Source organism: Macaca thibetana, chromosome 18 (genome assembly GCF_024542745.1).
Source record: "Macaca thibetana thibetana isolate TM-01 chromosome 18, ASM2454274v1, whole genome shotgun sequence".
Taxonomy (NCBI): domain Eukaryota; kingdom Metazoa; phylum Chordata; class Mammalia; order Primates; family Cercopithecidae; genus Macaca; species Macaca thibetana.
Window position 1 is genome coordinate 53,584,940 of NC_065595.1, and position 27,495 is coordinate 53,612,434.

The 27,495-nt window shown below is 38.2% G+C and overlaps 2 protein-coding genes across 4 annotated transcripts in view; both read left to right on the top strand.

Annotated features, from left to right (window-relative positions):
• CHST9 (carbohydrate sulfotransferase 9) overlaps positions 1-27,495 on the top strand; it is a 284,572-nt gene that overhangs the window by 152,647 nt on the left and 104,430 nt on the right. For all 3 annotated transcript variants that reach the window (XM_050767139.1, XM_050767140.1, XM_050767141.1), the window contains one exon: positions 4,325-4,366. In XM_050767139.1, the coding sequence (XP_050623096.1) occupies positions 4,325-4,366 (42 nt within the window). The remainder of the gene's footprint in view (positions 1-4,324; positions 4,367-27,495) is intronic.
• Positions 1-27,495, top strand: part of KCTD1 (potassium channel tetramerization domain containing 1) — a 622,936-nt gene that overhangs the window by 32,502 nt on the left and 562,939 nt on the right. The gene's annotated exons all lie outside the window — the stretch shown is intronic.

Consider the following 27,495-nt stretch of genomic DNA (forward strand, 5'->3'; position numbering starts at 1 on the left):
ATGCTGACAGCCAGCTCAGGACCGGATGCCCTCTAGCCCTCCAGTAAACTCCTGATCCCTCCTGTGAAGATGTATGTGGACCAAGAGACAGCGGTGTTTGTCCCCAGATCTGCTGTGCCAGTTTTACTCATTCATACAATTATTCAATGATAATTATGTAACCAGTGACATATGGGTGTGTAAAAGAGAATTGCTATGTCTATTAAAATGTTTTGTAAAGACTCAATAAAGTTGAGTTACTAAAAATGAAAGGCTATAGGTCAGGTGCAGTGGCTCACACCTGTAATCCCAGCACTTTGGGAGGCCGAGGCGGGAGGATCACGAGGTCAAGAGTTCAAGACTGGCCTGACCAACATGGTGAAAATCCATCTCTACTAAAAATACAAAAATTAACTGGACATGGTGGCACAAGCCTGTAATCCCAGCTACTCAGGAGGCTGAGGCAGGAGAATCGCTTGAACCCGAGAGGCAGAGGTTGCAGTGGGCAGAGGTTGCAGTGAGCCGAGATCATGCTACTGCACTCCTGCCTGGGCGACAGAGCAAGACTCTGCCTCAAAAAAATACAAAATAAAATAAAGGTTATAGAATTATATGTGAGCAAGATAGTGGTAAAATATTGGGTAAAAACTTAAATCTAAAAGGATTCTGCTTTGTGCCTTTTTCAATCTAATGAAGCAGAAACTGAGAAATATAGATGATGATTATGGGTGTAGTTTATGTAAGAAAATGCAGAACTGGAAATATGTGGCTATATTCTGTATGTGGAAATCCTGGCAGTATTTCCAGGGGATTCTTATGATACTAAATTAGATAAGGTTCATATAACACACTTAGCAGCATGCCTGATATTTAATAAGCATTCAATCCATGTTAGCTGTTATTGTGGTTATTATTCATTTAATAATTGCGCATCCAGGCAATTTTAAAAGCAAAGATAAAACAAAAGGCAAGGTGAGACCAAATCAATATTTCAAAAGAAAATATTGGGATAAACTTTTAAACCCAGCGACCAAAGGACCTAAACTTCACTATGATGATTTTTTTCTTTGCATCCAAATATCCGTGTGTAAAATTAAGAGGATATTGATGATCAAATATCTACAACGTTTAGCTGGAAAAACAAATCCTGGTTCATTATTGAAAATAAGGCCTTGGCATTCCAAGTGTAACCCTATTTCAATTTTAACAACAAACTGCCACATAGCCTTAGGAAGCTCTTTAACCTTTTCCTATCCTTGTATTCTCAGTTAGATAAGGATGATGACAAACAACTAAATTTATTTATCACATGGCCAGAAGAATTATTTTGAATTCTTTGAGAAAAGTACACTATGGTTGTATTTGTGTTCTCTCTTGAGTGTGAGCTCTGCCTGGCTGAGTGCTGTGTGAGGCTCTAACCCTCAGGATAAGGATCAGTGAAATGCTAATTTTTTAAAAAATTAAATTTTCATCAAAGCTCTAGACCTATTCACTTATTACGATGTTTGTGCCAAGTTTCAACAGGTAAAACATGCTTCACCACAAAAAACAACAATGATCAGAATAAGTTATGGGATGAAAGGGAAAGATCCTATTTTATTCGATTATATGTACAACTAAATTAAGTTTTAATTCTTTTTCAATCTTGTAAAGGCAATAGAAGAACAGATATACTGGATGTGAGGTTTAAACTCATTAATTTTAGTGGCTCTGGCCGAACCCAATTAATTTCTGTTTGTGAAGCAATCCCCATTGTTGGGGTTTCAAGTTATTTTCACAGTTGACCATGGAAGAATATGAATAGCTATTCAGTGCATGATCTTGTAGCTAGTCAGTCAGTCTGTATTGATTGTGTGGACTGAGCCCAACATCCTACATATTTATTACATACAAATATAGAGAAAAATAACAATGATTTAAAAGATATAGTTAAAGCCTTTAAAGAGCTATATACTCTATTACTATTACTGAGAGGTGGGAGAGGATACTTTTCCTTAGGAGACAATTCAAAAGATAAAAAATAAATTGTATTTATTTCCCTGTCATTTAATCGATCCTTAAAGAAATAGCTCTTTCAAAAATCTAGGTTAATTCAATATATATGCATAAGACTAAACTAGGCTCAGAGAAGTTAAAAAGAGGAACCAGACTGGATCATCCCAGTGTTCAATGAATTTGCTATACTCGGGGAGAAAGGCATTCATATAACTAGTATACTTCCATCCATGATGTGTGGAGGGACAAACTAGATCAGGGAAGAATTACCAGTACCTGAGTGTACTCTCATCGTAATGCCCTAATATCAGGTTTCCAGACACCCTTAAGAAATTGCCAGATTTGCACAACCTTCATATTGGAGCCATCATGGAGATGGAGGAAAGAGCCTGTCATGTCCACAGTTTTTAAGGAAATGACTTGATTGTTATAAGTCAGATAGCTTAAAAGCAATGTCTGATGAGAACAATCTCTCATACAATCAATAAGCAACTTACCAGAATATTGTAGGATATAAAGAAGCAGACACACGTGACTTTTTGAATAACCAGTTTTTCTATATCAATTTAACTTTCTTCCTTGATTCAGTGACAGCCTACGTAAATAATGATAATATGCTAGATAAAATAAATTTTGTATGGAGGAAGATTTTGAGTTCTAGTCTAAACAATATTCTTATCACCAAGCCATGACAGTGTGACCTTACCTTAATCATGCTACCATTACCTGGGTGAACGGGTAAATATAGAGTTGCAATTACCATAAAGTGGGTGGGAGCAATGCATTACATATCCAGGTCCAGCTCCTGGGGATCAGTTGTACTGAAGGACCTGTAACTTACTGATGAGCTATATGACTCATAAATACCTGCCTCCAAAATGCAAATATTACTAAATCAAGTAGAATGCACAGTACCTTACACCAGGAAGTTCATAACAAGATAGTTGAAAATGCCTTTGGATATATGCTTTAAATCATTCTAAAAACAGAATAGCATATCATTGATGCAAGTGTAAACTGGTATTTTTTTGGCACACGTGAAATTTGCTAAAAAATAATTTAAAAGACAAGTGCCGATAAGATTTTTATTTCAATTAGGGTTAGCAAAGCAACATTATAAATGAATCACACTGAGACTAGGTGATTTAAGTGGGGCAGGCTAGCAGGACGGACGATTAATCCTACCATTTCTTAAGCCACACCATCCTTTAGTACTTAGTCACGTTTTAGTCAACATATTTTGAAAGATTTTTTTTAAAAGGCATGCAGAGAGCAAAATATTACATACATATTTATAAAATATAGAATAGAATATATATTAATATATATAAGTAAATGTATTATATAATATCTATTTGATTATATTATATAAAATATATGGTATGACATAAGTATATATGTTATATGTTTTATTATATATAATATATATTATATATACATATATATAAAATGTCTTTTAAGGAAAGAAATGGAACCATATTAACCCAAAAAGCCAAAAACTAAGTAGTCATATAATTACATTCTTACTGCTCTGTAAGATTGTTCTCAGAAGGAGCTGAGGCTCTCCTCTCCCCATAGGTGACTGAGCAAGAAGAAATACACTATGTTACAATAGGCCAACTTCATGTGGCAGAAACAGGCCCTTTGTAATCACCATGAAAAATCACTGGTTCAAGGAAAACCTTAAGATTTTCTTTCTTACAGCTGTTTACTACAGAATAAACTATCATTAGTTCTGGATAATTTAAATATCCATGGGGTTGCTTGCCTCAGAGCCCTCTTCTTTTGTCCTAGCTTTCCGTTCATTTACTCTTCCACGCTTCCCAAACTAAGGCATCCAATAGTGGGCCACTAATACTCAATGCCAGGAGCTGCACATGACATCTCTATCTCAGTTTCACCCGAAGACATCGAGCCCAAGTACTCAATTTTAGACAACGATTTTATTAATAAGTGAAAATATTATTGTATATTAGCACATTGATCTGTGATGGGGTGGAATGCTGAGAATCAAAGGAAATTATCTTCCTTGTGATGGTCATTTTCCAATGCTCCCCAGCCCACAGTCCCTAGCTCCATTTCCCTGTCACAGACAGCACAGGCTTAAAGCCCAGACTTTTCCTTAGCAAATTTTCATGGTAGTGCCAGGTTTCCTAATAAGTGACACCAAGCTTAATCAGGCCAGAAACACAGAGGATGACACATTGTATTTCATGACCCTCTCCCTTCCCATGATTTTTCTTGTTACAAATAAAATATTAGAGACTTTGAGGCATCTTTGTGTAGAAAGTTTTATAAATGTCTTTGGATGTGATGGTAATACATGAATTTCTTTCCTCTTCTTTTTCAGGATGGGGACCAATGAAGTACTTGCAGCCTGTACCCAGAATCAGTGAGTAACTTCCTCATAGTGTTTGAGTCTTGGGTAGTTATAGGTAAGCAGAGCAAAAACTAGAATATCTGAAAACCTCAGAGTGTTGCTTTTAAGCACCTGTTCTGGTGATGATAGCCATCCCTAGAAAGCACAGCCTCGGCGGCATCGTTGGAGGCATAAAGTCTTGGAGGGTGGGGAGAAAAGCAAGCGAACCATGACCCTTGTCCTCAAGGGAATTACAAAGGAAACTAAAGGCTCTGAAGACTGATTTCAGTTACACATAGGTTGGTGTTCACCTTATTTGAAAAAGTTTACATATTTTTTAATTTTTCTTTTAAAAGTATTTAACACTTTCCTGGCAAATTGCACTATAGTCTTTTTTTAATGTCTTCCTCTATGAATAGAGTAAAACCTCATTAGTTCAGATATTGCCAATACACAATTCTTGACAATTTGATCTAGACTAAGCTGAAATTTAGCTTTGAATTGTCTGCAAGGAATGGATTTGCTAAGTGAAATGGAATATTTGTAACCCATGTAAAAAGAATACATTGTTTTTATGACCTTAGCATACAGTGGTCTTTAGGCAAAAAGATTCAGCTGTAAAATGAGGATTATTAAGGTCATGAAGTAGATGTCCCCTTAGACTTTATTAGTAGGTAATAGTATTGAAAGTAATAAAACAATGTTGCTTTCAATAAATTCTGACTTCCATAATTCAGGCTAGATCTTCCTCTCCTCCTTTCCATACTAATTGTTTTAATCTAATGAGGTTTACTATTGTGTAAAATGTGGATGAAAGCATTTAGTAATAGAAGATGATCAATTCCTATTATCTTAAAAATTTATAAATATAAATTCTAATTTTGCGATGCATGTCTGTAATGTTGATCACCTAGATGACAGTAGTGTTTACTTTACAAGAAAAATAATGTTTTATTCCATTTTCTGTTTCATGATCTCACATGGCAGGTAAAATTTTTTTTTCATTTAAACCTCAGCATTTTTGCAAAGCAAGCAAGTCAGATTCCTGGGGCAATAGCAAAGATTTGAGGTGAGGGAAAAAAACAAAATCTGACCATGCCCTCCTAGGGGTATGTTGAAACATTGGAGTAGTAACTGAATCACCATGCATCCATTTATTCCTTTATTCATTCAACAAACACTTAGCCAAGGGCCATGCTTATTGCATCAAGGGATAGAGAGATAAATAAAACTCCCTTTTTGTCTTCATTGTACTGGTAGCCCATAAGTTGAGATAGAGATGGAGACAAATGATTTTCTCATATGATAAGCAATGCATTATCCCAAAAAAAAAGTACTCTGGGAATGCACAGAATACACCGTTAAATGTAACAGGAAGAGTTGGGAAAATATTCAGTAACAGTTATCATACTTGAACTGATTCTTAAAAGCATGGAGACATCAAAGCACATGTACTGCCCGAGTAAAACCACATATCCTTAGAGTTAGTTGTATAGAGCTGAGGGAATGTGGGAGTAGTGTATGGTCTATACATAAAAGTATATTACCAAGAAAAGATACCCTTTAAGTGGTCAAAAACAACAATTGGAGTTTAGAGAGAGAAAGATTTGAGAGTCAGTTGCATAGAGAGTTGACATGTGAAGAAATGGAAATAAATAAGATTATTCAAGGGCACGGGAGAGAACTTTTAGGAACACAGAATAGAATCAACTTCTTCCTGAGACAGGAGAAAAGGAAGAGCAGGGAAAAAAACTAAGATAAGTTTAAAGATGGATATAAAGAAATTTGAGGGAGTTTATGCCTGAAAGCTTCCATTTTCTTGACACTATACTGTGAATAAGCATGGGATGCAGAATAGGAGAACACAAGTTCGAAACTCAATTCAGCCGCCCACGAACAACGCGACATGGGTAGGTCACGTAACCCCTCTAAAATTTCCATTTTACCATCTGTGAAATGGAGATAATAATAACATGCAATCCATAGGTCAGAGAACTTCATAACACATGCGGAGGCACTTTATAAATTATAATGCACTTGACCAGAACACATGCTGGGTGACCTCACTGAGCTCTTGTTTATAAAACAGGGACAAGCTGGGCATGGGCACATGTGCCTGTCATCCCAGCTACTCAGGAGGCTGAAGTAGGGGGATTGCTTGAGGCCAAGAGTTCAAGATTGTAGTGTGTGATGATTATTGTACCTGTAAACAGCCACTGCAGTCCACTCCGTGCAACACAGTGAGACCCTATCTCTAAAAAATCAAATAAAATAAGGATAACAGCACATAGCTTACACGGGTTACTAAGAGCATTAAAGATAAGGTATCCACCATGTGTGCTCTGTAGAAGGGAAACACTGGGTTACTGTCTTCTGTGAGTAAGAGCTTGTCTCTGGGGAAAGAGGAAAAAAATCTGCAATGGGGAAACAAGACAAGAAAGAGACATGGAAAAATATTTTTGAACAGAATTAAAAGCCTATCCTGAAAACATGAGTTTGCAGGTACAGTCACACTTATGTACTCTGGAGCAATCAAAATGAATGAGTTGATGGTCTGGAGCTGGGGTAGATCAAAGCAGGTATACTAGTGGCTGAGAGCAAGTGCCATCAAGGGGACAATTGGAAATGCTGGCCAATGCACATCTCAGAAGTTTAGAGGCCCTGTTCTCTGGCCTCAGCATTTTGACAGAATGGCACCTTTCTATTCAGAGTCCTCAGCCTGTGATCCTATGACTTGTTGTTGTCAAGTAAGTGAGTGGTTTATGCAAAGGACTGAGCCGCCAGATGTCTCCAAGGTTATACGCTGTCACCATCAGCTAACCTCCATCCCTGATGCTACTGATCAGATTTAGGACAGTGGCCAGCCAGACCCCTGCCTGACCCTCCTACCTTCTCACCTCCCACCCTTGTCTCACATCCCAACTGCAGCCTATTCTCAGCCTCCCCTTCCACTTGAACTTTCATTCTTCCCTAGCACATAAGGTAGTAAAAAAGCTGTCCACCTCCTCTGAAATAGAAAGGTAAAGTTTCAGTCAACTATTAATAAAAAGGAGCCAGACTGCAAGCTACCTGCCCCTCACACCTTTAGCACCAAGTCTAAACCTCATTCCAGAATTGGCTGGTTGCAACAGGCAAGACTGCACTTCCTCCCATACTTGGAAGTGAGTTATCTCACCATCCACTAGGAAAATGTTCAGTGTCCTCTTAAAATGTTTAGTGAGCCTTGGGGACCCCAAGAGAGAGCTGCCAAGATCTATCTTGATAGTTAACTAAACTTACCTCTGAGAGAGATTTGAATTGTTAGAGCTTTCATCCTCAATTTGCCAAATGGCAGTAATAAAGGAAATATAGGCTATATCTTGCACATTATTGACTCCTATTTTAATTAATGTAAGACATATTCCTCATTTGGGAGCATGGTTGATTCACTCAGCCAATGGTTATTCATTAAGTATACCAAATGCAGGGTGCTAGCTCCTAGTCAAGATCTTTGGAGATAATGAATATAAACATCTCTCATGAATAATATTTGAAACATCCAGAAAAACACATCCAATTAGACAAAATTCCAGGCTCCTGTGAAAAGGCAACTCCAAAGACTCATTAGGGGTTGAGAAACCCAGAGCATTTTCTTCTCTCTTCTCAGCCTTGGCTCCCAAAGCCCACTCTTCTGTGACTACCAACATGAATCACGTGAAATTCACCTCCAAGCGCCTTGCTTCCTGTCCATTTCTTTCAGTCCACTGTGGTAACCTGCTAATGTGGAGATTGCCCCATGAAACATTAACACCCCCAACCCCACAGGTGGGCCTTCCCTACACAGCATGAACCACACTAAAGTGCAGCCCTGCCTTTCCTAGGGTGGGAAGCACCAAGTAATGTGTCTGCTAATACGGTTTCAGACAGGGTGCTCTCTCCCATTCCACAAATGCACATCAGTCCTTTCTCCAAGGTGCTTTAATCTCCTAGTGTCATGCCAGCCAGCCCCCACCACACCCCTGCCCAGTGCCCTCTACAACAGAAAAAAAAAAAATTTTTTTCTGCCTGGTTTGTATGCAGTCTTCATTCTAGACCTGCTCAAGAAAGCAACTTATCTCTCATTAAACACAAATGCAAAGACAAACATCTATTCATTTTATTTCTTTGACCCTAATTACACCCTCCTTCTATTTCCTCCTATAATCAACATGCCTCCCATTTCTGGGTTCTTTGTGTATGTTCTTTTACTCTGTTTCTATCCTTTATATATCTCACAGATGTGAGTAACACTTGGAATGTAGTCTTTTAGTTTATTTCTTAGAAGAACACAAGACTCACATCCATGCAGTGGCAAAGCCAACATTAGGGAGAGGTGTGCAGTGGTATGTCATTAACATGTTTTTCTCTCTTTTTTTTTTTTTTTTTGCCATGTAGTGAAACAGTGTTCAATTTGGACCAGTTCTGTGAGTCCTTGACAGCAAGAATATAGCCCAGACTAGCATCTCCGATTTGGAGATCTTGATAAATTTCAAAGCAAAATCTAAAACTTGACTCTTCTGATTCTGACTCCTGTATGTCCCTAGGCCTCCACTTACAGGGACTGAAAGAAAATACTTTTCCTCTATTTTGTAAGTGGAGAGTAATTCAGAATCATTTCTTATGGTCATTGAACTGAGAAATGTTCCTTGGAATTTCATGAAGAATATCTTGAGGCAGGGTTTATGTACCAGCAAAAGGATACACATATTCAAGGGTAATACCTTTTAACGTATTGATAGCATACTCTCTCCCAGAGTAGAGGGCTGCTTTTGTGCCAAACTGCAGTGCCGTGTGATTTTAAAGCTAGAGTTAATCCTCGCAGGCTACTGTGGGTCCACAAACCGGCACTTGGTGCTCTAGAGCTTTGCATTTGGTAAGCATGTTCTCCTGGGCACGGGTCCTGAAATGGGCTATTGTTTACCTGTACTCAGTGTCTTTGTCCTCATTTGGCAAAGGGAGGGAGGTACATCATATTCACAAGCACTGCAGATTGCAGAGATACAGTTCCTAAACATACGTTAAGACTCCAGCCCCGCACAGGGCATGACTCAGGGTATTTTCTGGGGCACATATTGCTAGGCCCTCTGCACTCAGTTTCTCCGGGGAATGAGACAGATTGAGAAGAAGATGCTACGGTGTTAGAATCAAGGGTGGGGTTGTCATGAAGGATAGAGGGTAAAGAGGGTTGGTACTCATCTCGCAAGGGTCTGTATCTGGCCCACTCTCCTGCTCTCCTGCTTGCCTGGGGGCATGTTTCCCATTGTCAGCCTGAACGTTCTTTTCTGTAAATCCAAGATTACCAAAGTTGGTAGGAAAGGATAGTTAGAGACTTTTCTGCAGCCTTCCTAAGCTTTTGTGAGAATTAAGCCTTACAAATCTTATAAGAATTGATGAACATGATGATATTTTTTAAAATTCAGTATAAATCTTCAGATTTGTAGCCTAACAATCTCAACTGAAAAGGCCTTATCCTGCTGGGGAAAGAAAAAGTACTGTTTGCCAGCCTTACTGTCAGACCAAGCCTCAATTTTCCAACAGTTTGTACATTCTGCACACACTGGGGCTGTCCTTCTCACATGTATAAAAATAAACTGTGAAGTTGTTGGGTTTTTCTTTTCTTTTGTAAGGGAAAAGGCTGTATATGATTATTCTTATATGAAAATAATTAGCAAAGAAAAAGTGGCACCCTGCAGTTAATTTAGCTATTCTCTTAAATATTTTCCTGGTACCTGAATTACATGAACATAATATTTTAATAAGCTGGTCTGCAAGTATTTTTCTCCTTTTCATTGAGGTTCGGAGTAATCTAAAGGGTCAAGGTTTTCAATCTTTTTCTCTTGCGTTAAAATGATCTGTCATTTCCATCGTGACAACACCCAAAAGTCAATTTTTGGGGCCTTGTTAAAGTGCCCCATAGAATAATTCAGTGGTGATGGAGATGGAGCTCTTCTCAAAGTGTAACTACTCCCCTTGCTGGCATAGTGTGGCAATGACATTCATCTCTGAAAATTTAATCTTGATTCTGGACAAGGCTTTTTGGTTTCGGTTTTTGTGATTCTTCATGTTTTTGAACTTCACAATAAATTGAGGCTTAATCTAAGGAAACTGATACTTGATAAACTAAGTTGTTAAATTTATAAAATATCAGAATTCTAAAAACGTTTCACAATGCCTACCAAGTAGGGAAATATTCCAAATAATGTTCAGTAATGCAATTTTAAACAAAATAACAGAATCTCTTAATTTTAAAATTGATGTATAATTTACAATAAAATGCACAAATCTTAAGTATCCTCTCAATCCAATAAGTTTTGAGAATTGTATACACTTGTATACCAGCCACCCAAAATAAGGTATTGAATCTCACACCCTAAATAGTTTTCTCTTTGCCCTTTCCAGTCAATTCCAATTCAAAACCTTATCACCTACCTCCCTACCCTTCTTCTACCTTCTCCCTACTTCCCAGGAAACCACTTCCTATGTATTTCACCATAGTTTAGTTTGGCCTGTTCTTGGACTTAATATAAATGGAATCACACAGCATGTACTTTGCAAAGGCCCCTTTCACATGTTATATTTTTGAGATTGTTGCATATATCAGTCATTCCTTCCTTTTTTATTGATGTGTGATATTCCACTGTATGACTACATTACAAATTCCTTATCCATTGTTTTGTTTTTGACATTTTGATCATTTCTAGTTTGGGGCTATTATGAATAGGACTGCTGTGGACATTTTTGTCCTGTTTGTGAATATGATCTGTTTGTGAATACGATCTGTTTGTGAATATGATGTTCTTTGACTTATGACAGGGTTATGGCCCAAGAAGCCCATTATAAGTCAAAAATAACATATGTTGAAAATGCATTTAATACCCCGATAAACTCATAATAATGTTAAAAAAATCGTAAGTTGACCATTGTTAAGTCCAGATGCTCCTTGACCTACAATGGAGTTATGTCCCAATAAACTCATGGTAAAGTCAAAAATCCTAAGTCGAACCATCATAAATCAAGGACTGCATATATATGTTTTTATTCCTATTGAATAAATACCAAGGAGTGAAATTGCTAGACCATAGGTAAATGTCGGTTGGGAGTTTGTAAGAAACTCCCAACCAGCAATGTTGAAAGTTCCACCTTCTCCTCATCTTCATCAACCGTGAGTGCGAAATGGTGTCACTTGTGGATTTAATATGCGTATCTCTGGTGGCAAGTGATGTTGATTATCTTTTTATGTACTTGTGCCTGTTTGTATATTTTCTTTTTACAAAATCCCTGTTCAAGTTTTTTTCTCATTTTTGTTGGATTGTTTGTCATTGATTCTAGGAGTTTTTCATATATTCTGGCTGGCAGTCCTTTGTCAGACACAGGTATTATGAATATTTTCCCAGTTTGTGTATTTGCCTATTTACTTTATTAAAAGTGCCTTTTGATGAGCAAAAAATTTTAATTTTCATAAAAAAAATAAATTATTTTTCTCTATATGGCAAATAATTTTTAGTATCTTGTCTCAAAAATTTTACCCCAAGTTTACCCCAAGTTTGTGAAGGTATTCTGCTATAACTCAAAAAGTGGTGATAGCAACTTATAAAATTGGGAATAATATTAAGGAGAGTTTGCAGGTAGACAAAGAGGCATGTTTACAATGACTAAAACACATGGATGTTGCTACACTTTCATAAATTTGTGATTAACCATTAATTTTCCAATGTCTCCTTGGTTTATTCTCTTTTTTCTGAGAAATATAAAGTAGAAATAGAAATTTGAGTGTTCTGAAAATTGTCAGGCTTGAAGTACTAAAAAAAAATTCAATGTGAGATTTGAATGTCCCATTTATGATAATGACTTTAGATAATGATCTTTATATCACAAGTGATTTTATAGCATTATTCACTGTCTTTCAGCAAGGACTTCAGTTCCAGGGAGGCAGAACATACTATTTCTGTTCTTTATCCTCACCTTTGCAGTGAGAGGATGATGGTAAATTATCAAACTCTCCTAATAATATTATGTATTGCATACAGTGATTTAGTACTGTAAATCAGTATTTAAAATAATCTTTAATATCATACATGCATACTATATCTATCATCATACATATATACATACACACACTCTATAGAGAGATTGATGTAGGTATAGCTGTGTAAAACACCTTCATCACCTTTATTAAGATAATGTTCTAACACACCTAGAGCTTAGGAAAGCTCTGACACTATTTCCTTTGATTAGTGTTTGTTGACCCATATTGTGCTAGGCACTGGATATACAGTGCTGAGCAAGCGACCAGGTACCTGACCTCTGGGAGCTTACCGTCTGAGGGGAGAGTTAATCAAGTAAACAAAGATACAGTTTTTGATTTTGTTAGCTTCTCTGCAGGGAAGCAACAGAGTGCTGTAAAGACAGGAACAGGGGCCTGCCTGTGCAGGTGGCATCTAGTCACAGACTTGGATCAAGAGGGACCCAGCCACATAACCAGTGGAGAAGAGCACTCTGTGCAGGAAAAGCAGAAAAGGTGAAATCCTTAGGCCGGTAAGAGTCATGTGTTCTAGGCCAAAGTAACAGGAGAGGAGAGAAACGGGTAGAGGTAGGAGAAAGGCGGTGGTGAGCATGCTGGTCATGCTCAGGGGTGATAGCAATGCAGACTACTCTGCCTTTCAGCAGCTTATAAGCCAAGCCACACTCCTTACAAAAGAAACATGAGGTGTTTATGGCCACAATAAGCCAGAATTAATACTTCTGTTTAGAGTGCCCAAAAAGCAACTTACATTTATAAGTGGTGGCTGATAGCCCATGGCTGGATTGAGTGGGTCAGAATTCTCCAGACAGGAGGTCTATAGAAGGGTGAGGCAGAAAGGGGGATGCTCACCAAGTGGGTTTGAATGTAGGATCCACATCAGGTACATGTGCACGCATATATTGAAGAAGTTTGTAGAGGGCCACGTGTCACATGATTAGGCGGAAGCAAAGTCTTGAAATAATGTCCAGGACTTAGACTGAGATCTTGCAAGGGACCCAGATCTCACATACACCATCAATCTGAGGCAGGTAATATGGACCGCAGAGAAACAAGAAGCAGAGAATTCTACTAAAAAACGGTTTTAAAGAATTCATAGAAATGATGCAGAGTGATAAAGGAAAAGAAGTTCTGAAACCATGTGTGGAATCCTCTACCCTTTGGTCAGTCTAGTCTATTGGAGTATAGGAGCCCCTACATAACCCTCTCTGTGACTTTTGAATTTTTCAAGCCATTATTTCCTGCTATTAGGAAGTACGTACACGTATGCTACCAAGCATCCCTCCACAGAGCCGCCAGGAGGGACAGGGGTGGGTGTGACTGGAAGCTCCCGAAAAGGCTGCAGACAGGCAAATGGATGAGCTGGGTGCAGAGTTCAAAGTCACTGTCCCCTCCTTGATTCCACGCCCTACACTGGCCAGGCAGCATTTGCCTTCCTCTTCTCAGGTCCATTCCCCTCACACTCTCCCAAGGATGCCCAGTGCCTGCATACACGCACGCACGCACACACACACACACAATCAACTGCCTCTCTGGTGATCGTTTAATCTTGGGAAAATAAAAAGTATGTTTCTTTACACTGAAAAACTGGAGAAATGTGCCAGGATATCTAATCATGGGGCATGAAATTCTAGGTCGTTGAGCTTGCGGCACAGCCAGAAGGCACCAGCTACAAGAATATCTTAGCAGGAAACTCTAGGAATTTTAATACTTTCTTTTTTGAGCTTTGGCATCACATTGGATATCTACAAATGACAATAAATAAAACCTAATTTTAGGAAGAGGCTCAAATGGAAACAAGTATTCATGAAGTAAATCATTGACTTCATAGGTGGAGTCAAAAGACTAAAAATGTAGAAATGAATGAGTAAGGAACACAGGGCAGAGTCCTCAGTGACCCCCACTGGGGATTGATAAAGAAATAAGCAAAAAAGAGAAAATAGAAAAGAGAGAGACCGTAAAAGAATGACAAAAACTGGGAAAGCAAATAAAAAAAAAAAAGAGTATCGCAGAAATAAAGGTCAAGAAAATGTCTAGAATGTGTTGTGAATACTGTTTACTACAATTGAGAAATCTGCCAAATGTAAACCAGAAAAATTCCCCCTTTTCTGGGGGGAATGTGTACAGAGAAAATATTTTTCAGTCACTGTTCAATTTAGAGGTTTTTTTTCAGGAAGTGGACTTTATTTCTTCTATAAATCCTCCAGTTTTTGATTTGCTGCTTTCAAAATCTAGAAGTAAATCTGTAGTTAAGCTTGCCTGTTTAGTAATGGAGCAGTTTGAGGGGCTTTTACAATATAAAATATATGTTTGTTGAGTTGGTTGCAAAAACATTCGTTTTAACAGATCTGTAATTCTTTAAAAGGTTTTCCATTCATTGTATTAGATATTTTTTCATACCTCCTGAGGCTAAATTCGGCTAGTTGATATCAACATAGAATTGGAACATAGGAGCATAGAACTAATTTACTCATTTGACTTTTAAATTAGTTTTGTGTGTGTGTGTGTGTTAACTAAAATTGAAATGTTTCGATTATGAGTAATGCCAAGATGAACTGGTACACTCCATTGACTTTAATGAAATGCACATGTTCTTGTAGGCTTGTGAATGAGGGCCTGGTTGCAGAGTTCTTGAATCTTGTTATTTAATATTTGTTGCACTCACATATTTTATTTATGATAATACCACAATCGTAGCTTTCTAATTTCATTAATACAATTGAACTTAAATTTTATTTATCAAGTTTTCCAAAGGGTTGACATTACCAAAGGTGTGCCCAACCTACTTTTGCATAAAAGAAAGAGTTGGTGATCAATTTATTAAATCCAAATTAGCTTCCATTTTCTATGTGACTGTTATTGGAAAGGCACTGTGTCAAGAGATTAATTTTCAAGAAATAAAGAGATCATCTAGGAAATTCTAGGTAATTAGAATTTTAAGATGAAATTTGGGATTTTCAGTGATATAACAAAATGTGTATAATAACTTAAATACAAAACAACACCTGCTGCTAATATATTCAAAAGAGAGAAGCAACTAAGAAAATTCTCAATATTGATATTAATTGCACAGTACCTTGAGTAAGGTTCTTTGCTAATTTTTTTAAGTCAAAGAGTCCTTTCCTGAATTAAATCTTTAGAAGTTGTTAGAAGAGTAAAATATGCTCAGATACTCATAAGTGTATTTGAATTTCATGTCATGGATCAGGGCCTCGGGCTCTGGCTTCGGGTTTCTTGTTTGTTTAATTATTTTTCCTAAATTTTTCATGCCAAATGAGTAATCAAATTATAAAAGAATATTTAAATTAACAACTGTTCATTCAATAGTAGAAAGGTAAATGACATAATAATTCATGAATCTGCCACTGTTGTGGGTAAAGGGCTCTGAAATGGACAGTATATTCAGTACGTGTAACATGCTCTGCAAATTAGCTATTGCTATTGCATGCACAGACTTGGCAAATATGCACCCCACACGTTCATGGAATGAGAGACTATGGAGACCACTTCACTTGTTGTTATTGGATACACTGCATGTGTCATGAAAGTCATAACTAGTTGAATCATATAGTCCTTTATTTCATAAATGACAGAGTTTAAGTGGCCCTACCCAAGCTCATACGCTAAATGAAAGAATTAGATGTAGAAGGCAGGACTCCACTGTACTGGTTTGACAGAGGTATATGACAGAGGTAACACATATACACTACAGGGGTAGCCTAACATTTTGCAAACTATTAAGCCACAGGATGTAAAATTAGATCCTCTGTACAGTGTGTTAAATTAGATATAATTTAATATCCAGTTTCATAGTTTACATTCATTGACAGATGACCACTAGCTATAATTTTTAGCCCCACGTCCAAAACTATTGAGAATTAAATTTACTTATCACTGTACCTTTTGTTTTATTTTGGACTCTGAACTTGGAAATATGTCACCTGGACTGGAGTTATAAGTTGACTACATCCTGTCCGTGTGAGTTGGGAAAACTTGATCTACCTTGCTGAACTGCAGGCATTTGTCTTGTTTGTTTGTTTGCTTGTTTGTTTATAGTTCCCATTTCCATGCCAAAATGCTCTGTAAACTGTAAAGAACTACAGTTAACCCTTGGAACAACATGGGTTTAAACTGTAGATTCACTTAGACGTGAATTTTCCTCTGCCTCATCCACCCCTGAGATAGCAAGACCAACTCCTTCTCTTCCTCTCCTCCCTGGCCTATTCAATGTGAAGACAAGGATGAAGATCTTTATGAGATCCACTTCCACTTAATGAATAGTGAACATATTTCCTCTTCTTTATGATTTTCTTAAAAATATTTTCTTTTCTCTAGCTTACTTTATTGCAAAAACACAGTATATAACATATATAACATTAAAATATATGTTAATCGGCCGGGCGCGGTGGCTCAAGCCTGTAATCCCAGCACTTTGGGAGGCCGAGACGGGTGGATCACGAGGTCAGGAGATCAAGACCATCCTGGCTAACACAGTGAAACCCCGTCTCTACTAAAAAATACAAAAAAACTAGCCGGGCGAGGTGGCGGGCGCCTGTAGTCCCAGCTACTCGGGAGGCTGAGGCAGGAGAATGGCCTGAACCCGGGAGGCGGAGCTTGCAGTGAGCTGAGATCCGGCCACTGCACTCCAGCAAGGGGGACAGAGTGAGACTCCGTCTCAAAAAACAAAAAAAAAAAAAAAAAAAAAAAAAAACAAAAACAAAAAAAAATATATGTTAATCGACTATGTTATCGGTAAGGTTTTTAATCTACAATAGGCTATCAGTAGTTAAACTCTGGGAGAGTCAAAAGTTATACTCATATGTTTGATGGCACAGGGGGTTGGCTCCCCGCTAAACCCTGTTTTGTTCAAGGGTCAACAGTATGTAAATTATAATTAACAAATAGGAATGTACTTACGTATTTGTCAATTTGTGGTCTTGGGAGCATACTGCTGGCATCAGAGGCTGGGCAGATGCACGCCTCCCCTTCCCCTAGTATCTTGTAGAAAGGCTTGCATGGGCAGAAGCACAACTAGATACTTGTGGGCCTGTGCACCAAAAGAGGAGGAACTTGCTTCCATATTGCAAAGGGCAAAGGCAAAGGTGGTCTTGACAGTAGAAAGCAAGCAATCTAAATTTTGTATCCAGTGTGCAGGGAATTGCCAGGAATCACCAGCAGCCAGCACCTGCTGGCCTTGTGGGAACTCTCCTGAAGAGAAATGGAAAGCAGAAGCTGTGAGTCTAGCTCATTGCCTGGCACTCTAGAGAGAAACCCAGCTCACTCACTGGTATATTCCAGTCTCCTTGAGACTGAGAGTTTGGAACCTTTTTAAGTAAGATAAATAGATACAATAGACAGCTGAGCAATTCAAGTTCAAAGACTCCCTGAACTTACTTCTATTGTCTTCTCTTAGAAGGTCTCCCCTTTTCAATTTCCACCCCTGTTCTGGGTGGCCACTCTAGTCTCCTGGTGGGATTTCCTCATTCTAGCAGCCTTCACTCTGCTAACCCTGACTTGGCCCCTCAACAAGTGATTTACTGCACGGTGCTGCTCTTGTCTGTTTTTTCCCAGCCTGAGAATGGCTCAAAGTTTTCTTCATGGGGCGCTGGCTCTCCTATTCTTCCTGGGTGGCATCCCTTACCTTCCACTCATAGCGCTGCACTCGGGGCATTGGTGTGCCTGATTCTATGAACTGTTTGAAGCATGTCTGTTTACACCAATGAGCACTCTCTGCTCTGTTAAAATAATTCCTGCATTCACCAAGAGAAAATGCAAGCCACTTCGGTGGTGGTTTATTATAGGAATTTAAATAAATTAATGCATATGATTATAGGCTTGCTATTTTGTTATTCTTTTTTTACTTTATTACTACATTGTCCAGGCCAGACTTCCATGTCACTAATTACCCAAAAAGACCTGGAGATAAATCTTCCTGTGGCTTCAAGTCCTTGTTATTGTTAATCTCCATGCCAGGGCTTCTCAAGCTTGGCTGCATATCAGAAATCACCAGGGGCCTTTACAAAGTCTGAATATCTGGCCCCACCCCAAGAGCCCTGGCCTCAGCAGACCTGTCACTCCTCAGCCACCGCCTACCTGAAGCTGATCTCCTGAGCATATTCACTGCCTTATCTTTCCTTTCCCCACCCATCTGCCTTTGAGACAGCTCATGGCCATAATTCCTGCAAGTGACTACAGCTTCTGCAGCTGGCATCCTGAGCCCCTTAGAAATGGTCCCAATCAAATATCAAGATGGGGCTTCCCATCATCCCTGGAGACATTTCTGCTGATGCCAAAATACACAGTAATGATAGGTACTAATTCTTGAGTACGATGAGAGATGGAAACTATCTCATTCAATCCTCATATCAACTCTATATCAAAGACATTATTTTATTCATGTTGTATATGAGAAACCCAAGGTTCAGAGCAGTTTTGTTCCTCATCCACAGCCCCACAGGAAGTAGAGGAGGAGTTAGGATACAAGTTCGAGGCTGTAGGGCAGCAGACCTCACATTCCTCCCATTGCACTTGCCCTGTCTCTGTCCTGATGGAACATCAGATCACTTGAGTTGACTGTAAGACGACAACTCTCTTGATTTCACCCTGATAATTACTTCAAGTCATGTAACATTCATGTGTGGCCAATGACTTACACTAGGCAAGAACACAGGGCGAGGGGACCATTTTTTTTCATATGTCATTAAAATTATAATAGTCTAAAAGAAGGAAGTCGAAGTGAGGAAAAAAACATAGACCATGAGAGTGACCTCCTTTAAGTCCCCAGGGCTAAAAGTTAAGGATATGAGATCTCCCTTTCAGCTGTCAAGTATCATTTTGTGATCTTAAATAAATTTACTTCATATGAAAAAAAAATATGTATCTTCAGACATGTTATAAAGGAGAATGATTACTGAGTATGATAGAATTATATGTAAGTAAAGAGCCTAGTAGAATTAGAAATATTGCAGTCTAAGACTTACAAGGCTTCACAGAAAGCTGAGGTTAGAGGGTTAGATATAAGTGAAAACAGTAAAGCAAAAGTATTACCTTGTTACTTTTGCCAGTTTAATTTAGAAACTATGCCTTCTGGTTTTACCTCCAAGGCTCATGAAGTGTGTATTTCTGATGCAACACCAAATAATTTACCATGGATATGATTCTACCAAAGGCAAAAGCAGAAGAAAAGAAAGTCATGAAGTGGATGAGAGGAAGGCTTCTTCGCAGTTCAATAATGCGAAAGAACTCAGAAGCTTTGTTTCAGAAGATATGGTTTTTATTTAAAGTGTTTGATGGTACCCTTTTCAGCAGAGCTACAGAAAAATAAAAGCTTATTTAATTTAATTTTCCACTTCATTACTGCCCAAAGTACAGGACCAAGTGAAGGAATGCCTTCATAGATTGCATGCCATGTGTCAGAAATGTATTACCATACTTACTGGCATTATTTCACCCACCTATCTATAATATTTTAATCCTGAACTGAAAGAAGGGAAATTATACTAAGACCCAGATCTCAGCCTGATGATGACTTGGCAAATTATATTAATCCAAAGATCTGTGCTTATTTTTTTTAGTAAAGGATCATGAACAACGAATTCAAATTATCCAGCATTCATTAAGCAATAATGAGTGCAGAACACCAGGCTAGAAAAATGAGCATGTAAATGCCTGGCCTTCTCCTAGGAAAGAGTTCTTTGTCATGTTCATAAAAACTCTAAGGTCATTATTTCACAGAATGGGCTCCTCAGGACACACACTTAACCATTGTAGGTTTTGTCATCCATAAAATAGAGTGTAGTCCAGGCTGGAGGAGAGATGAAACTGTCTCTATGATCCTTTTCAACACTAAAGACTTGAGATTCCATGGCTGAATCAGAGTTACAGATTGTTACAAATTGCCACAAAATATTTAAGCAGAATAAACAGGACCCCCTTTCTTCTTTAAGTCCTTGATATACGTGCAAAACCCCTACCTAAAATATAGAGGTATATTTCTATATGCATGGGAGAGAAGAGCACAGGACAAGAGTGAGAGCACTCGCGAGTGATTCCTTTGGTTTTCAATTCTGAGTTTCAGTATTTCTGACAAAGGAAAGGAAAAACAACAACAACAAAACAGAACCAAAAAACCAAGAACCTGCCACAATCCTGTCTCAAGATTGAAGGGCCATTGAAGATTCAACTCTCCTGATGATGGCAGAAGAATGGAATGTCAGTATTCCAGAATACTTCCTGTGAGCCCAGCACTGTGCTAGGTGCTAAAGGAGTAAGAAAGCAACCAAGATAGGTAGGGAAAAGAGATCAATACAAGAGCACAGGGGGAGCAGCTGAATGAACGACTGCCTCCTAGCCTAGCAAGGAACTCATGTAACACTTTTTGCAATTAATTTTTACTTTTTCCATTAAGGATTGTCAACTTAAAGAAACATCTGCTCAATACACACTGTTTCAAAGCCAAAAGATATATCAAGTGGTGGAGAACTACAAACTAAAAAAAGAACTACATTTAAATTGATTTTTTGTTTGTTTGTTTGTTTTTTGAGACGGAGTCTTGCTCTGTAGCCCAGGCTGGAGTGCAGTAGTGTGATCTTGGTTCACTGCAAGCTCTGCTTCCTGGGTTCAAACCATTCTCCTGCCTCAGCCTCCCAAATAGCTGGGACTACAGGTGCCCACCACCATACCCAGCTAATTTTTTGTATTTTTAGTAGAGACGGGATTTCACCATGGTCTCGAGCTCCTGACCTCATGATCCGCCCACCTCAGCCTCCCAAAGTGCTAGGATTACAGGCATGAGCCACCGTACTCGGCCAAATTGATTGGTTTTAATATAACATGCTTAGGAGGGACCAAGTATAAGAGGGGAAATAATGTCTTTCAGATTTATATGTGATATGATCTCATTTCTAACTACTTGATTGCTGTTATTAATACAAATGCTTGAAGGTACTGCTTGACCATGCTGAAATTACTTCTTTAGTTAGGTCAATTCTCTGAAATAACCATTCCATATCTCCCCTAGTTTGAAATTTAATCTAAAGAAGCCCATCTTCTTCTCCTCTTTAGTGGATGACCTTCTTGATGTTCCAGAGAAGTTAACAAAAGGCACCTGCTGAGATCTATCTCTGATATCTTCACCAGATCTGTATACACCAATATGCTTTGCTCTCATTGTCTTCTCCTTCCCTCCTGTTACAAGGAGGGAGTGGACCCACCTCCTATCAGTGGTGAGTCGTCCCACCTATGCTGTGGGTCCCGTCTCTCCATGTCCTCCCATGAACCTCCCTGATGAGTGACTCGCTTTGTCTTCTGGATCTTTAACCTCTTCTCTACTGGATGCTTTCTGTCCACATTTGCAATGCTCTGTATTCTCCCCCACCAAAAAATAAATCAATCAGTAAATGATCTTCCTGAATCCTGTGTCCCCTTCCAGATATAGCTCTTTTCCTTAGCCATGCATTTCAGAAGAGCTATCTATACCTTTTCCTATCCCCCCAGACCCTATTCTCTCCACATTCACCCCAGTCTGGCTCTGTCCCAGCCACTCCACTGCTTTGCTCTTGCTAGTGATTGAGCTCATTGATCTCCATGTTGTTAAATTCAGACGTCATTTATTGTCCATCTAACATGACCTGTCCTCATCTTATTATCCTCTCCTTCTAGAAAAATAGGATTCCCACTTCCCTTTCTGACTGTTCCTTTTCTATCCCTTTGAGTTTTGTTCTTCTACTGGAATTTTACTCATTAGATTCTTCTTGGCTTGGCCCTTTGTTTTTTAATCTATCCTCTTTCCCTCCTACAGTGATTGTATCTGCTCTTGTAGGCCAATGTCTCTTCTTCACTTGCTTATCTTCAGAACATCAGAGCCACATAACCACCTGCCTATTGATATGCCATTAGTGTTCCCTGCCTCACACCTGGCCCTCTTCCAGCATCCCTCAGTTCAGTAAATGTCACCTCATTGCTCCTGCTGGAAACTTAGGACTTGACACTTTCCCTCTTCTTTAGTCTGCATTTTCAATTAAGGGCTGTCTATCAATTTTACCTCCAAAACATATATTGTGCTGTCTGTTTATGTCTTTCAGCCACCATCTCTCACTGACTATGGAAACAGGAGACAGCCATTTTATTAAATAGTTGTAATTGAAAGGGATACTTAAGCAGAAAATATCATAAAGAAGTAACACTGTCAACAATTCACATTTTAGTGAATCAACACTTCGGTGAGTTTCTCCACCATGGAGACTTTGATACCAGGTGGGGATTGTGCCTGTTGAATCTGGAATTTTAAGAACTTGAAGTAAGCTCCATGGAATGCCCCCACACACATATACACGCACACACACATGCACGTACACATGCTCATATGCACACAAGGGGGATTGGAGTACAGAAAGCATAATATGTGCTCTCTCCTGCTTTCATGCTATGTGTGATATCGCCATGACAGGATCACCATCTCTGCCATTCACCAGTGCCTCGTTTACCTGCACCAAGGCTGTTCAAATGACCTGGCTTTGCTGGCTTTCACTCAATCTATCTCAGGGAGATTGGACTTTTCTATGCAGTTTTTATATGACAGGTTGAACCGAAATAACCTCTAAAAATTGCAGCAATCCCAGAAAGACTGAGAAGCGATCACATAAATCACTGGAATCTGGAATGGTGGGAGAGGCAAGCAAAGGTAGTACAAAACAGAGCTGCAGCTGCAGATGGGAAATGGGCTTTAGAAACAAACAATTGCTCCAGCTATCTAAGACACTATGAGGATAAACTAATGATCTCTGACATCTCAACCATACTTGAAAACAAGTGAATGGAAATTAAATAATTAAACAGGCCAAACAGCATTATAATAAACATTTATATGGCAGGGAAAACTATTTTAAATTCAGTTCATGACCCACACATTGCTGGAGGTTTTCAGAACAATCAAAGTACTTATTTGTGTCAAGTTCACTGGAATTGGTGGACTTCTTTCTACAAACATACCCTCTCCACACCTGGGGTATACATTTTAGAGAGCTCTGAAAACAGATTTATCAATGAGCATTTGATCCTGACCAAATAAATAAATAAATAAATAAATAAAATTAATAAAGCCTAGAGCAGTGGACCTCCTCTCTTAGGGCACAGGCTAAGATCTATTTTTCTGATTACATCAGAGAGAAAATTCCAGTGGCATACCGATCCTTTTAATTTCATGCTAATCAGTTTTCCTTTTAACTAGCTCTGTAAAAAGGTGATCGAAGTAAGACTAGGGTGGTACAGGGAGTGGAAGTGAGAAAAACCACAAATGTTTGAAGCTAAAAATTCTGAATAAAGAATTAGAAGTAAGTCTTCTTATGCAGCTATGGAAATATAAATATAATAGACCTGGATTCTCGTTCAAAATCAGTTACTAGCCCAGTGGTCCCTAACTTTGTTTCCATCCCATGCTTACATCAATAATAGTGGCTCAGGGACTGCAAGGGCAGAGCTGTTCAATTCTTAAGCTTCTCCTGCCCCTAGTGGAAGAAGAGGGTTCATAGCTAGGAAGAGCTTCCCCTCTTCCCCCAGTAGATGGTGATGCCTCCCCTGGAGAGTCGCCCCTTTCCCCATGGAAATTGATATAACCCCTCTGTGCCTCAGTTTCTTCATCAATAAAATGAGGAAAATGCATTCCAGGATCTTTTAATGTGTAAAGCAATATATGAAGAGAAATATCTCCTATTTGCATGTTTAAATTCATGGACAATTTGCTAAATATGGTACAACAGACCTGGATTTGTTGAATGTTCTAGTTAAGCTCTTGAGTATTCAGAATCTAGAGAGAATCTAAAAATAGCATCAATTTGAAGTAAACATCATCCACACTCTATTTAAAGGTCATTGTGACTCTGCTTCAAAGTATTAAGATTGATTCTACCAAATTTTAAAGAGAGAAAAGACACAAGGTTAGATTCTATAAATTATTGGACTGAGCATTTTAATAACTATCATTTATTAAGTCCTAAATATACGCAGAGATGCTGCTAAAAGCTTGACATATAATATCTCATTTAATCCCCACAATAATATTTTTATTATTAGTAGTCGTATTCCCATTTTACAGACATAAAATTGAGGCTTCAAGAAATTACATAATATGCCCATATCACACAAGTCACTAAATCAGTATTTAAGCCTTAACATTTATTCTTGCAATGTCTATGTTTCATGCTAGATTGATAGGAATATCAGAAGTGATCAGGCGAAATCATAACTGGAAAAGTATAACCTGTCATTCTTCATGTCTGTGCTGCTATTTTGTTGTTTCACAAGCTGAATTAACAGAAACCATGTCAGGAATCTGAGTCTTCATATAACTTAACAGAGGAGAAGGCAATGTGACTACTCACAGTCCAAATAGTTTATTTTGTTAATAGTGTAATTTGGGGAGTCCTGCTTTTATTTTAAGGGACTGTGGATTTTTCCAATTATAAATTAATTTATAAAGAAAAACAGTAATTTATTATGGTGTCCTAGACCTACTCAGAAAACCCTCCTTTCTGCCTAATTAAAATAAACTGATGGGAAGTTGCATCGTGTGTCCCTACGACAGCCACATTTGTACTGCAAAAAGGGAAACCGTTAGAACAAAATTACTGTGAAAGAGATTTTGAAAATGGACCTTGTCACTAGGGGGCACTTAGGGATATAAAATCAGCATTGCCAAACGTACTTTCTGAAATAAAACAATTAGTAGCGTATGTCTTTCCAAGAGAGGGAAAAAATACGTTTATCGACATAAGGATTCAGCACCTCTCTTGATGGATTATTGTTAGGTGCCAAATGGGTTAGAGAAAAAAGACCATTTAAAGTGGACACAATTTTGAAGTGAGAAGTCTTATCCCTCTGCCTTTTACCACTGGAAGCACAAATGTGTTGTTAAGGGAAGAAACATAAAAAAAGACAGAAAAGAGCAGCCGAGTGAAACCCCCCTGCTCCCCCCCCCCCCCCCCCCCCCCCCCGCAACCTGCTTGATTCTTTTCACTGCTTTCTTGTGGCCTCTTTCTCTCTGGCCTTTTCTCTCCTTAATCCTCCCCTGAGGAAATTGTCCTTCCCTCTGTTGCTCGCAGTAATTTGCTCTTCCTTTTTACAGGCCTATCTTTCATTCCGTTCTTCCTCCCATTATGCCTGGTTGTGTTCTTCCGCTTTATTGTTCTTCTCTGCTTTCATTAGGTGTGAGACCGAGGTTCTGGTTTTGGTTTTTATCTCTGTTTTGTAAGTACATTTTTTTTTTCAGACACTCATATTCCTATTTCCATGAGAAATCAATAAAATGTGTTTCCAGGCTCTGTTTTACCTAAATGTGATGGTAATAGATAACATGTTATCTGAGGCTAGAGGAGAATAGTTTCTCACACTGATCAAGTAAATGGGGAGAAAAATTGGAGCAAATAACACGTTCTTACATTACAGTCTTTTATAGGAAACAATCAAGCAGAAAAACATATTTCATGGTATATATACAAGACTAAGCCCATAGATTGAAAAGTAAAAAGATAGCAAAACAAAAAAACCTTGTTTTTGTCCATGTGATACCCAACAACCAATTTAATTGATTTTCTATTCCAAATCCACCATTTCTTTTGGCTGTCATGTGCAGGAGTTGTAAAGTACAAAAAAACCCATGAAGTGCTATATGTGAGGAATATCAGATATCTCAGCAACAACACCTTATAGGAGAAATGGAAGACCTTCAATTGCCCTACTCCTTAGTGTGAGGGGGAAAAAATCTTTCTATATTTTGCACCCTATCTGCGGAAATTACCCTGCAGTTATAATTAAGAAAATAATTGCAAGTACAATTTACCAGGTCCATGCCCATTATTTCATCCTGTAAATTGAAACAAAGAAAGCGTCGCTGCACTTCACCCAGTGACCTAGTTTGTGAGCTTTGGGCTAACCTCCCATGAGTGGGTAGATCTAGGTCTTCTTGAATAATGAAATGGTGGTCTGGGACTGGGAATCATGAATTTGATTCCTTGTTCCCCTGACTCGCCATGTGGTCATGGGAAAGTCTACACATCATCAGATTTTCTGGTAGGAAAATGATTAGGATAATTATTATGCAGATTACTCTAGAGCTTTGATTTCAATAAGCCACTCTTAGCACCTTACTCTGCCCTCAACCTTTAAATAAACTTTTCATTCACGCAAACAACAAATGTTATTTCCAAAGCCAGTTTTCACACAATTATTATTTTAAAATTATTTTCAGGATACTGTTAACTTTTTAAAATTTATGTAATGTTAGGTCAAATTATAAGATTTCTATCTAGTTAGCCAACCGTTACAATGTACAGATAATTAATTTGAATTTTATTTTTTTAACTTAGTAAAAGATTTTCATCTTTTCACATTTCTGCCATTAACTTTTCCTCACATTTCTGCCATTAACTTTTCCTCCCACTTGAAACTACTCTGGTGACCTAACTTCACAATTTATGTGTATATTCACACAGTCATTACTTTAACATTGCATAATTTCTTAACATTTTTCCTAGGAAGATAAAATATTTGCTTTTCTTGTGAACTGTAATATACAGATGTTCCTCATCTTATTATAGGGTTACATTTCATTAAACTCATCATAAACTGAAGATATCATAAATTGAAAATGCATTTAACACACCTAACCTCCCAAACATCACAGCTTAGCCTAGCCTACAGAACACTTACATTAGCCTACAATTAGGCAAAATCATCTAACACAAAGCCTAGTTCACAATAAAGTGTTGAATATCTCATGTAATTTTTTGAATAATTTACTGAAGTGAAAAACAGAATGGTTACATGAGTACTCAAAGCACAATTTCTACTGAATGGATATAGCTTTTGCACCATTGTAAAATTGAAAAATCATAAGCTGATCCATCGTAAGTCAAGGACACAGGTCTGTATGACATTTCTATATTGCATTTACTTCCTAGTTTCTAGGAACATCAAGATGATCCACACTGGCAAAGAGCTCAGTTTTTGTTGCAGGAGGCTACATAATGCAATAAAGGAAATAGCAAGGCTATCGTAGCCTTCCAAGTGAGCGATGAATTAAAAAACACAAAATTAAGGATGGTGCAGGCCTCCAGGTAGGATTCTGCAG